General features: G+C 42.7%; 1 protein-coding gene across 3 annotated transcripts in view; it reads right to left on the bottom strand.

The window, feature by feature from the left end:
- Nucleotides 1–7,854: 7,854 nt before the first annotated feature.
- The window catches only part of klf12b (Kruppel like factor 12b), a 27,864-nt gene continuing 23,259 nt past the window's right edge, over nucleotides 7,855–12,459 (bottom strand). For all 3 annotated transcript variants that reach the window (XM_010790644.1, XM_010790645.1, XM_010790646.1), the window contains exons 3-4: nucleotides 11,122–11,668; nucleotides 7,855–7,994 (exon numbers count right to left, since the gene is read on the bottom strand). In XM_010790644.1, the coding sequence (XP_010788946.1) occupies nucleotides 7,855–7,994; nucleotides 11,122–11,668 (687 nt within the window). The remainder of the gene's footprint in view (nucleotides 7,995–11,121; nucleotides 11,669–12,459) is intronic.

The raw sequence follows: 12,459 nt of genomic DNA, 5'->3' as shown, positions 1-12,459 counted from the left end.
TAGTGTGTGTGTGTGTTTTTGCATGTGTGCACCTGTATGAGTGTGTGCGTGCATGCTTTAGATGTTTTTGTTTAATGCCCCGTTTGAGTGGTAATAATATCTCAATAGGATTTCAGGGTCTCATTGAGAGGTTTGGTGGAAGGTTGAGAGGACATATGCTAATTGTGCCTGAGAAGATTCGCCTCTCGGAAACACATCCCACAAGACTTTTCCTTGTACACTGGATGCCAGACTTCTCCCAGTGACAAAAAGAGGCTTAAGGCTCCAAAGCGATCCATTTTATCCTTTCTTTTTTCAAAGGATGCAATGCTTTGTTTTAACCTCCGCAGGAAAGGAGATGAAAGGCAGTGTAATAAATCCAAAAGGTCTTTCTGTAGTTATCAAATGGCCTTTCACTCCTGACCTTTAAGATGCCACAGTAGGAACTGGAGACAATGCTAGAAATACAGATCAGATTTCAGAGATCAAACACTACTTTGTATAGTTAACTTGCATGGAGAAGAAAGAACAACCTTTCACAGCCCATCTTTTGAAAATAGGAAAAACAAAACCAAAACATATTTGGAAAAGAAGGAACTGCCTTGTCGGCGCCTGCATACATCAAACACTTAAAAAGAAAAAGTAATGCAGCGACGGATACATTCGAGTTCAGAGACATTTCTTTCTATTCCTTCCTTTATCTGATATTCTCCTGCCATAGCAATAGGTTTTGTATAAGGGCACTCAGTCATCTGGGACTTGGCTCTTCAATATAGCTGTGTGTGTGTTTCGATGTGTGTACACGTGCATTTACAGTACCAATTGTGTTGTTTTTCACATTATTATGTATGTCATTGACATAATAGAAACCTTTTCACATAGTTGTGCCATTTGCTTTTCCTTTTATTACATGCCAGATAAGCTAATCATATTTCATTTGATGCTGTCCACCAAAAAGCTTTCCAGTATTCATACTGTAATTGGAAAAAACAAACAGATAAAATAAGAATGGTAATGCTTTAGGTGAAATAGCTGTAAGATCTCAAGTCCAGTGCAACACTCAGTTATTCTAATGTTTCTGAGCTGAACTTATTCAAAATTCTTAATGCCTCAATTTACACATCGTTTTGTATTAATATACCTTCTGCCACACTATTTATCTTAAATGGTTATATGTTTGACGTGGCAGGTTCAGGATCAGGTCATTCAAAAATGACAAGCTGCATTATAATGACAGGACTACAATACCCAGCAGTCACTTCTTTCAATCACATCCACGGGCTGACTACTGAGACTGCTAATTATGCTCTTAGATGTAGAACGTTATCAGGATGCATGATGGCACCCAGCATTCCTGTCATTCTCGGCATTCTACCGAGCGGCACTCGCACTCTGAGCGTGGACTGTCGGTGCCCGCGGACCCTGAAGGGCTGCGCGCGAGGGGGCCCAGCGCCTGTTGACAGTTCCTTGGCACTGTTGTCTCAGCAGGAAGACAGTTAGTTAGAGCAACAGAGAGCCTATGGACGAAGGCCGTCTGGTCAGCAGAGAGAATGGAGTTGGAGAAGATTAGGCTTCACCCGCGGGTCATTGTGTTCCCAGAGCAGGCCCGAGCCGCTCGGCCTCGCTGTTGTTAAAGTGAAAGGTCGGATCCAGCGACCAGGCTAAGCCTATTAAGCAACCCGCGCAGCTACGTCCTGGAAACCTGACTGTGCTTTCTCTTAACTACCGTACAGGGGGAAAATCAGCTTTGAACAGCTGAGGTCGGCCATATCCTGATGTGTATTGGAGACCGCAGCTAATTGAAAATAATATAACTCCATATGAAAGGATTGCAATCATGCTTCCTTATAACAACAGCCAGCAATTTCGTATCGCATGTTTCATTTTGTAAAGTACCTAATTGTTTTACCGAGCCCTGGAGTTGGTATGCTGTTCAGTGTGTGCGCTAGGCTGCCCGAGGTTTGCCCTGACAGATCCTACCAGTGTCGAACAAATCCTCACATTTATATCCTCTCAGTACTAAATGCTTATGTACTGCATTCATAAGGTCGTCTGAGCCCCAACACACTCCCATAAGTCTCCTTTAGCTGTAGTGATGGCTGATGTCAGGGATGTCTGCCGAATGAAAGGAAACACAGGCAGATAGCGTTTGATCCGTGATGGAGATGAGTCCACATAGGAGTAGAGCTAGTGATTAATAATGGTGCATCTGGGTAAAAAGGATGTCATCCCCTGGACGTCTAATGAAAGCTCTTGAACATATCTGGGAGAGGCGATATGTTGACAGTGGATGATGCAAATGAGGCTAAATGTGAGAGGAAACCTGAAATGAATCACCCCGCTGTCTCTGTGGCGTTTGTGTGTGTGTGTGTGTGTGTGTGTGCGCGCCCGCGTGTGCCCCGACTAACAGCCAGCCGTTTACGCCGTACAAAGCTCGGTGTGACACTCTCTCTCCTTTGTCTCAAACTGCTAACTGTATTTAATTTCACATCTTATCGGGCCGGGCTTTGTCTGTCTGTGAGTCTCCGCACAGTGGAGGCGACCCCCGGAGATAAACTCTGTCAGGCTCTGGGGTGATTTATTAAATTCTGATTTCTGTGAAGGACTTTAATGTCGAGGGGGTGGGAAGAGCGGGAGGGTGGGGGGGGTGTTGGCGTGCGGGTGGTGTGGGGGAGAAAATATGTCGCAGGTGTCTCTGCCAGCCCCGGGCACTGTTCTCTCTCCATTACCAGTATTGTTAGGTATAGAGAGGCAGGAGAAAAGAGAGAAGTAGGAATCTATGCTGAATTTCCTGTCTTTGTTGTGGCAGTGGGCTTGTTTTTTCCCTCTGTTCCAGGCCAGAACAGCGGTATCAAATCTCACTTGTTTGGACTGGAGATAGCGACTTGAGTGTGGAACGTGGTTTAGTTTCATCGGGGGCTCAGTCCAGCTCGACTTTTGCGGTTATATATATTTAACGTTTCTCCTTCTCGTCGTCATGGCACCTGAATGGAGCTCTAACTCTCCATCCTAATCTATTAGGAAAGCCTCTGACCTTATTGGCCTCTGTGTCCCCCCCATGGTATTTAAATAAAGCCTGATGTCAAGACATTATGTGACATTTTTTAAAGAGTTCAGCCAATTTTATGGGCTGCTATAACAGCCTATCTAGACCTCGTCCTTCAATTTAAAATATTTTCTTGTTAAACACACTTCACAGGTCAATTGTGCCTGTTCCGAGGCTCAACATGTTAATTTTAATATCATTTTATTCATCTCAAATGCATCAGCTCCTCCCCCCTCGAAACCTACTTTACATTTCTCTTTCATATCACCTTAATCTAAATTGATGTGTTATCAAACATGGATCTCAGAGGAGGAGATCAAATAATGACTGTCAGTGGTGCATGGTGAACTGCCTTTTTGAACATAATTTAGTCCTCCACATTATAAAATATGCTTTAAAGCTAAATCACAAGGTGCTTTTCAAATGACCCTTCCCTTTGACAGAATTGTTTTTTAAACAAAGAGCAGAGCTGTAAAAGTGATGTGTTGCTTCCTCTAATATCCGTGAGGCAGTTTGATCAAAAGGTAATATTGGTGAGGGGCCGCTGCAGCTTCGTGTCTGCTACAAGTTACTTCCCAAAGGGCCCTTTTTCTCTCTGACACCTCGATTCTCGAAAGTGATGAGCAGATGATAAAGAGTTGTGGATTCCAGATATTTATTTATTGCTCGTATTGAAGAAGTTAATAGAAGACTGTGGGCAGTGATGCGTGAAGGGCTGTATGGGACAGGACTCCTTGTCTTAGATGCATAAGAGGCATACATCAAACCACACAGACGTGCGTGTGCACAACTACCCACACAGACACCGATGCTCTATATCAAATAGTTTACCCACTCGCTTTCTTTCTCTTGCCATTTTTCTTTTCAAACCAGGGCATATCCCACTCTCAAGGTGGCTATTAAATCAAACCGAAAAGATGACTTTGCAAAGAGAGAAATTCGATGTTACTTGTACTTTTGCAAAACTACACAGTCAGAGCTTCCCAAAAATAGCTCCCTGAGATCAGTTTAAACACACTTTCCCTCTTGCAGGAGCAGAGTTTGTTTGACCTAGTATGCAAACCCTGGTTAGCAGGTTTGATTGAGTGGAGCCGGGGATCTTAGGGCCGACTCCTCTGATACCTACGTCTCCCTGTCTCCATTGTTCTCTGCAAGTCAGCATCTTTTGTCTTTGCCACTGATTTGTCTTTTGATCTGTGCGAGTGATTTATCTGCATGGAATCGTTTTTCTCTCTGTTCCCCCTCAGGAAATTTGGAATGAGGCTGGCCTAACCTTGCCAGGGCCAAACAAAGCCCGAGAGCTGATCTCATGTATTTTGATGCTGTTTGTGAAAACGACACACACACATACACACACACACACACACACACACACACACACACANTTTTGAGTATCAGTATTTTACTCAATTGGCTTTTATGAATACATATTTTCACATTATTGTTTGTGATTCTACATTTTAAAGATGTTAAGTTTGGCCTCTCTGCCTAGAGAGGCCAAACTTAACATCTTTAAAATGTAGAATCACAAACAATAATGTGAAAATATGTATTCATAAAAGCCAATTGAGTAAAATACTGATACTCAAAAAGACAGTGGTTGTAAATGTAAAACCTCCCTGAATACCATGGATCAGGAGCAATAATCACTAATGTGCAATTTTCGCTTTATTTTCTTTCCCACATTTATTTTCAATGTGTAACCGGCTACTTCAATAATTGTATATGATCACTTTAACAATGAAATACTGCATTTATCTTTTCCAGGGTGTACTTATTTAGTTGTCGTGTGTGTGTGTGTGTGTGTGTGTGTGTGTGTGTGTGTGTGTGTGTGTGTGTGTGTGTGTGTGTGTGTGTGTGTGTGTGTGTGTGTGTGTGTGGAGACAGGCTTTATAGAGGAAACTCTATACTCAGACATCTAGCAGATGAGGCGGATGTTTAAATTCTGACTTCATCCATCACGTAACTCCATGATTATGATGTAAATGATTGCGATCCGAGTACAACAGGTTCTAAAAACAAAGACTTATTATTCATCACTAACTAATTGATTTAACATGCAACAACTGTTTATCCTCTTCTGGTGATAATGATGTTGTCATCACTGCTCCATTTGCAGAGCTCGGTGAAAGAATTCTTGTTTAATTCATTTTGGGTATTAATAGAATTTTCCCAGAGACATTACTAACAAAACCAAGGTTATACTTCCAAATCCACGTTTATGAAATTATACTTCCTCACAACTGAAAGGTACCTGAATTACATGAGTGAAAATGAAAGCAATAATAAAAATAAATAATCAATAATATTTCCTTCTGAGCCACAAAGGCATTGTATCACTCCAAACTGCAAACCTGGGTTTTCAATTAGAAGTCAAACAACATTTTGGGAAACTGGTATGGCATTATTCAGCATTATCTTTACATACAAGGCTGCAAATAATTCATAAGATATCTGGCTAATAAATCAACAATGAAAACAATGTTTGCTGAAGCCCTAAAGCGAGCGTCAAATAAAAGATATTCAATGTTTTGGAGAAAAAAAAGTGTTTAACTGCAGTTTATGGATGTTCATGCTTCTCTTCGCGTTGAGAAAGTTGCGCCACAACTGGTCTGTTATGCTTCATTTCTAAAAGATGCTACTGCTAGCGTTAAGTTGACATTTATATAAGCGGGCTAATGCAAATGTAAAAGATCAACTTGCTCATAATTGATGAACTGGTGCATTTAAAACATATCAGCCAATAGAGATGCACTCGTTCACATTGAAAGGTAAAAGTATTGTTATTATAACCTGAAGGATTATATGTTGTAGTTTGATTTTGGGATGGGCTGAGTAAATGTCCTAATTTAGGAAACAAAAAGGGGGGGAAATCTTTAGGAAACAAGAACGTTTCTGAGTAATGTGTAGTCCTATTTATACGAATAAACAATACGTATTTATGTTTTTACTGACACAACTTAGGCAATATGTCTTGTAGCGGTTTTGTGAGAATCGATTCGTTGTATTTCCTCATGTGAGCCCAGCGGCAGACTCACCCTGCCTTGAACTCTGTGTCACAGCGGCATCACGGCTGTGTGAATGTGTCTGTTTGTGTGTCCCAAAGCAGCCGCGAGAAATAGGAAGTACAGCTGAGAACGATTTCAGACAGAGCTGACCTCTGTTTTCGCCCCTTTGTTTCCCCTTTTTTTTCTCTCCACGTCTTCATCCGCTGCTCTCAACGAGTGAAAACGAGAGAGGGACTGCGTGTCACCTGCAGCAGGGGTTTCCCACAATGCACAACACAATACATTTTTTTTCAACTCCTCATAGGAAACGGGGTCAAAACAACAGACCGTGTAAACACAGCAACGGTGCGACGTGGTCTTTAAACGGACCTAGAGTCAAAGTGGACGTATCGAGGAAACAGGAAAGGAAGTGTGAGTGTGTGTGTGTGTGTGTGTGTGTGTGTGTGTGTGTGTGTGTGTGTGTGTGTGTGTGTGTGTGTGTGTGTGTCTCCTCCCTGAAACATGGCAACCTCGACTTGTACCACTGAACGAACACAGCCAGAGAACGAATCTTCACCACAATGTGTTGCACAGTGCCACCACAATTACTCATTTAGTTTCATGACGTTCACAAAGCCAGCAATGCTCTGTAAACAACACAATGTCTTGTTTCAATGTCAACCCCATAAGCTGGAATGCTACATCCAAAAAACACAGCCGTCAGCCTCAGCCTTGTAAATGTTGCTACATCATTAGCAGGATTTCCACAGGAGTCTCTGAATAGTTTCCTTACAGTTAGTCTAAATAAAAAGTCCAATGGGCATTAGCTTGAGTCTGGCCAGGCTGCTGGATATGACTGTTCTGAGTTTATGGGCAGAAGGGGAGGAGGGCAAGGCCGAGCCAAGTATTTTTCTGTGTCTTATTTCCTGTTTCTGATCAGGATTCTGTGAGCTGTCATCCACTGGAGAGGCAAGACTTTACAGTCAACACAGATGGACTGGCACCGCAGGAGTTGTGATGTCTGTGCTTAAAGTATATCTGAGCCTTATGCATACAGGCACATAGATGCACTCCCACGCAGATACATCCAAATGTGGAAGGGCGGCCATAAAAGCACTCAGAAATGCACAATGCTGGGTTTTTTACCGGGCGTATGTATAAATGATGCTATCATACAAGGGGACTGACAATGAGCACTGTCAGGGGAAATATTGGAAACCTCTGTACTGTGAACTCCGTAATGCCAGAGCTCTGATTATTTGTACTTTATGTTCATTGTACTTTTAAAATGTGTAGGGTTTATACAAACTGTCGAAAACGTGTATGCTGTTACGCGTATTTTAAAATCCCTCTTAAAAAGGTCATAATTTCTTTAAATTAGACATGTTGTTAATATTTTAGAAACAAAACAGCTCGATAAACTTGAAAGTGTTTTTAAAAATACATTTAATAACTATTAAAATGTGAGCAGTGAGATGTACTCCCTTTGGGGTGGGTTTATCCTATATAATTGATGAGCAATTTCAAGAAGCACTTATCTTATTAAATAACTTCGAAGGAAAGTTAGTCTTAGTAAATGAAAAACTTTCTCCAACACTAAGAATACTTTAACAGCAGACCAAATTGAAACTCCTATAACACCAAACTTTAAGGCTGCCAACAGTGAAGCGTGTTTGGATCAAGACCATACTTCCCAAACATCATCCTGTGACAACATAGAACAGAAATAACTGCTCAAGACAGAGAGAGGATTTTTTTTTTAGAGTTGTTAGGGTCAGTAGAAGAGAAAAAGTCAGTGTAGAGACTCAACATTCCCACACACAGGTGTACAGATCATGATACTCACTCTTGTACGGCGCGGGCTATAGACAGCGCAGTGGAGCCGGTCTCATTAACACTGTCCAAGGTCACGTTTGGCAGGTCGTCGTCGTCACTGTCGCTCTTGATCTGCCTTGGCGACCGGCCGTTGTGGTCTGTATGTGCTGTGAGGACAGAACACAGACACAGGAGTCAGTGGGGACAGTTGTTGTTTGAATGTGTGCATGTATGTGTGAGTGTGAATACAGAATGCCCAAGTTTAAAGTATGTGTGTATGCACTGTGTCTGCTCTCTGTTCCCCTGCTGGTGCAACTGACAGGGAATCATATTCAAGATAATGACAAACTTTCACATAAAAGGCCAGAAGACAACACAAAAGTCTAAATCCACCCATTAACTGCTTGTTCTCCTCCTGGTAGTTAGCAAATTAGCTTCCTCCCTTCTTAGATTATTCTCTTTTGCACAGTAACCAAGAAGAAAAACATGCACCATCAACACTTCTGAGCCTCTGAGCCAGTGAGCGCAGGGGTCTCTTGTCCCTTGAGCTGCATGACAAACTAACATCTACTCCACAAGTTGTGACAACTTCTCCCCTGGACAACTCATTGGATATATTGCCAGAGCCTGCAGCCGTTCGGTCCTCTCGGTCTCCATGGACACAGGCTGCGTACATTCTGGGTAGCTCAAGAGATGAATGTCAAAAAATATATAAATCTGTCACAGACTACCTGTCAAATAAAAAATTGCTGAATATCCCCTGGATTTAACATTAAAAAATGTTCATTTTGAAAAATACAGAGGAATACACAACTTGGTAATAGTCTATTATGTTAAATATTGAATAACTCTTCATGGTTCTGATGTATTCATCACCAAAACCAAATATACATATTGTGATTCGCTTTCAGCTGAAATCTGTGACATCCCCTGTTACTGTACGCCTGATGCTTTTATAAAAGCTATTAGGACTTCCACCTCCTCTGCCCTCTCAGCCGAGACTGTGGTCATAATGGCCCATAATAAGGGTCTAGAGTTGGGAGCAGACATGGTGTTATTACTGGGGGAGGGGTTAATGCTGTAACTCTGCTGGAGCCTTTGCTTTAAAGGTTTCCAAACTGTTGTCGTAGACTAAGACATGCAGAGTGGTCACCAGCTCGCCTACCCTATGGAAAACCTGTAATTAACTAGAAATGCTCCGTGTGTTAGAAAGGGGTATTTTGAGCGAGGGACACAAAAGGAGGAGTAGTGGAGAGGTGGGCAGAGCACCGGATTTCTTTCTTTCTCTCCTGTTGTTTCCAGTCAAGCCCTGTTTCCATGGCAACCTCCTGCCGGAGACAGGGAGACAGCAGTGAAAGGAAGGGTACCCGCCCTCTCTTATAGAGGATGGCCAACCTGTGTGTGAGTGTGTGTGTGTGTGTGTGTGTGTGTGTGTGTGTGTGTGTGTGTGTGTGTGTGTGTGTGTGTGTGTGTGTGTGTGTGTGTGTGTGTGTGTGTGTGTGTGTGTGTGTGTGTGTGTGTGTGTGTGTGTGTGTGCACGTGTGTGCGCGTGTGGGTGAGTGGTAGTTGTGTGTATATGTGAGTGCATGAAAGTGTTTTGTATCTGTGTTGAACGCTTCAGTATGACTGCGACTTGCATCACTGCACATGATTGTTCAGTTTAAACCAAGTCAAACAAGGTAAATCTGGCCCTCACATTAACTTCCTATTTGAGGGGAGTGGGCTTTAGATAAAGACTCTACCACTAAAACAATAGAGACACCTGAAAAGGAAAACGTTCATATAAAATGGAAACAGAAAAATCTACTTAAATTCAAACAACAATATAATGAATTGTAACACTTCGTTAGTATATTTTCATTTGAATTTGATTGTGAAATCCTATGTCTCCTTAAGTCACATGAGATGCCAGAAATAGCTGGATGTTCTGTTTGTCTTCTGGTTGCGATGTGATTAAAAGTGACTGTATCCACCACACCCAACAGTCACACTCGTTCACCCCATTTCCTTCGTGCTTTGTGCTTTCACTGCCCGGTAGAGCTGTTGTTGGACTGTGTACATGTGTGCGTGCATGTGTTTGTGTAAGTGCCACCCATCTTCAATATCCATCCACACCCTCTTATGCAAGCCTTGTTTTTCCTGTCCGTCCTTCTTTCCTCTTCTCTCCCAGGGAGCCGACATACAGTAAAACGCCCATCTCTAAGGGGACCACCACACCCATCCGACAAGTGTCTTTCTGACTACATAATCTAATTACACATGTTTGCTTGTTCGTGTACGGTACATGCACCGGTGTGAGCTTAGAAGTCTAAGTTTGTCTGTCTATCCTGCAGGGAATGTCAAGAAGCAACCTCTTTTTACGACCAACAGTTGGCCTGTGTACGGTTCAGGGTTGGACAGAAACACCTTCTGTAGGCTCACTCCCAGTGGTTGGCAGTAACACCACACCCCGAGAGAAAACCAATAACACAGTCTAGCCCAGGCCAGAGACGTCTAATACTGAAACTGTCCCGGATGTTTGCTTCTCCATAGAAAGAAAGTAAACAACTGGTGTGGACCTGAACCAGAAGCTTTTAAAGACAGCCAAGATGGGAGAGCCTTTCAACCTGTTAACCTCATCTTCACTTTAAGAAGGGAACATTATTACCTTTGAGGCCACTTCTAAAAGAAAGCAAACGCACTCTCCTTTCACACAGTCATGTCCACTGTTGACATTAGACAGGAGGACATCTGGACAGACAAATATACCAGCATAAACAGCTTGTCATTGGGATATATCAAGACTAAAAGCATCGGTATTTCATTCTTCATTGCCTCATGCCAGCATTACCTGCCTTTGTCATCCCTTGTTTTTGTCAAGGCATCCCAATGTGATCAGGCATGGATCATGTTTTATTCCATTTATGAAAAGGTTTCCAAATATTCATGTCTTGAGGGTGTTCAATTAATTTTTGGAGGCTGTTAGTTACCCCCTGCGCAGGAAACTAATTGAGGTGTATTGTGATGGTTGAAAGCTGATAAGTGAAAAAATAATCAACAGTTTTCAAATAGATGATTCTTTTCTTGTCTTCAAATTAAACTTCCTCACTAAGTGGAGAAACTGTCTATAAAACTTCGAGATAGGTCAGACAGGTTAAGTTGCAATTTAAATCAATATAATACAGAAGGCACAAAGCATGCATTCTGATTCACAATGCATCATAATTTCCTTCACAGTGCTCGACTATCAGTGCAGAGAAGTAGCTGGAAGTTATAGCTTTTCGAAGTGCGTCTGATGAAAATTCATGATCTCACCTTTGCCCTGTCTCTTCACCTCCTCCAGCAGAGGTAGCATGATGGCGTTGTTGAGTCTGGAGGGCGATCGAATGGCAGTGGTGTACATGAGGGGCAGCGACTGCACCACAACAGGGATGCGGTGAACATGGCTGACCAGCTTCCCTGCTCCCTGCAGGCTCAGAGGGCTGGATGGAGGCGGCGGCACAGAGTGCAGGATGTGCAAATATGGCTGACCTCTGACCCCGCTGCCGGGGGCGACCAGAGGGCCCGGCGTGAGCAGCGACGAGGCTGAGGTGATCACCGATGGAGACGAGGAGGAGGAGGAGGATGACGACGATAAAGAAGATGGGGAGAAAGCGTATCTGAGAGGGGAAGATGATGAGGTGGTGCTAGGGGTGGTGGATAGAGAGGAGGGGCGGGGTTTGTTGATTGACAGGTCGACAGGCTCGGTCTGTGTGTGGAAGTGCAGGTCATGAGCGAGCAGGTCTTCTGGAGGTTCAGGTTTAACTCTGCTGAGGAAGAAGGGGACGCCGTCCATCACAGAGTAAGGGCGCACTTTAGGTGACTGTGGGAGTAAAAAAGAGATTAATGTTAGATTTTTCCCCCAATCATTAATTTTTGTCATTTGAATGCCTTGAAAGTGCACTAGACTGCTACACACCACAGGGTATAAATACATAAGTAACTCTAGCTGTCTACAATCAATGAATTCATGGCATAACATTTCATATTACGGCAGTGCAGGGCTCGACAGTAACGGTTGCCAGGTTGCCATTGGCAACCATTCAAAGAAATGTCAACCACTTCTTGACCTTTGGTTGCCATCAGTGGCAACCAGTTTTTAACATAAAGAAATAAGAACAGCAAACAGCAACATGTGCACCCCAAAATAGATAAATTTTAATTATTTGTTGTATTAAGAGTGATATTTAATTATTGTTGTGACCAGTCGGAACCTGATACTTAAAGAGCAACTTCCAGGTTAAAGACACCTGTGAATAAATGTGTAGGAAAATGATGAATACACTAGATTTTCAAAAAAATATACAGAAATATACACTACAGTGAAATCTGGCATCGTTTTTGTAAGAAATTTTCACTTCCGCATAAAAGAGCCTCTGCACGTGACCTCCCGCGTGTGACGTAACATGGGGGAAACAAGGGGGAGAGCGGCGGTGTAACGTATTAATAAACATGGATCCCAATGCCAGTTTCGACACAGAAGAAGTTGAACATGAATATTCAAATGCATATGACGGACCACAACCTTATAATTATGAGCCTGCTAGGCGTCCAAGAGACCAGGAGCAGCCAAGGATTAGAAGAAATAACGGCCATCGGAGAGAAATTGAGCTG

This window comes from Notothenia coriiceps, unplaced genomic scaffold, assembly GCF_000735185.1.
Source record: "Notothenia coriiceps isolate Sejong01 unplaced genomic scaffold, NC01 NC01_scaffold00034474, whole genome shotgun sequence".
Taxonomy (NCBI): Eukaryota; Metazoa; Chordata; class Actinopteri; order Perciformes; family Nototheniidae; genus Notothenia; species Notothenia coriiceps.
The sequence above is the reverse complement of the archived record's forward strand: the minus strand, read 5'-3'. Positions and strand labels throughout refer to the sequence as shown.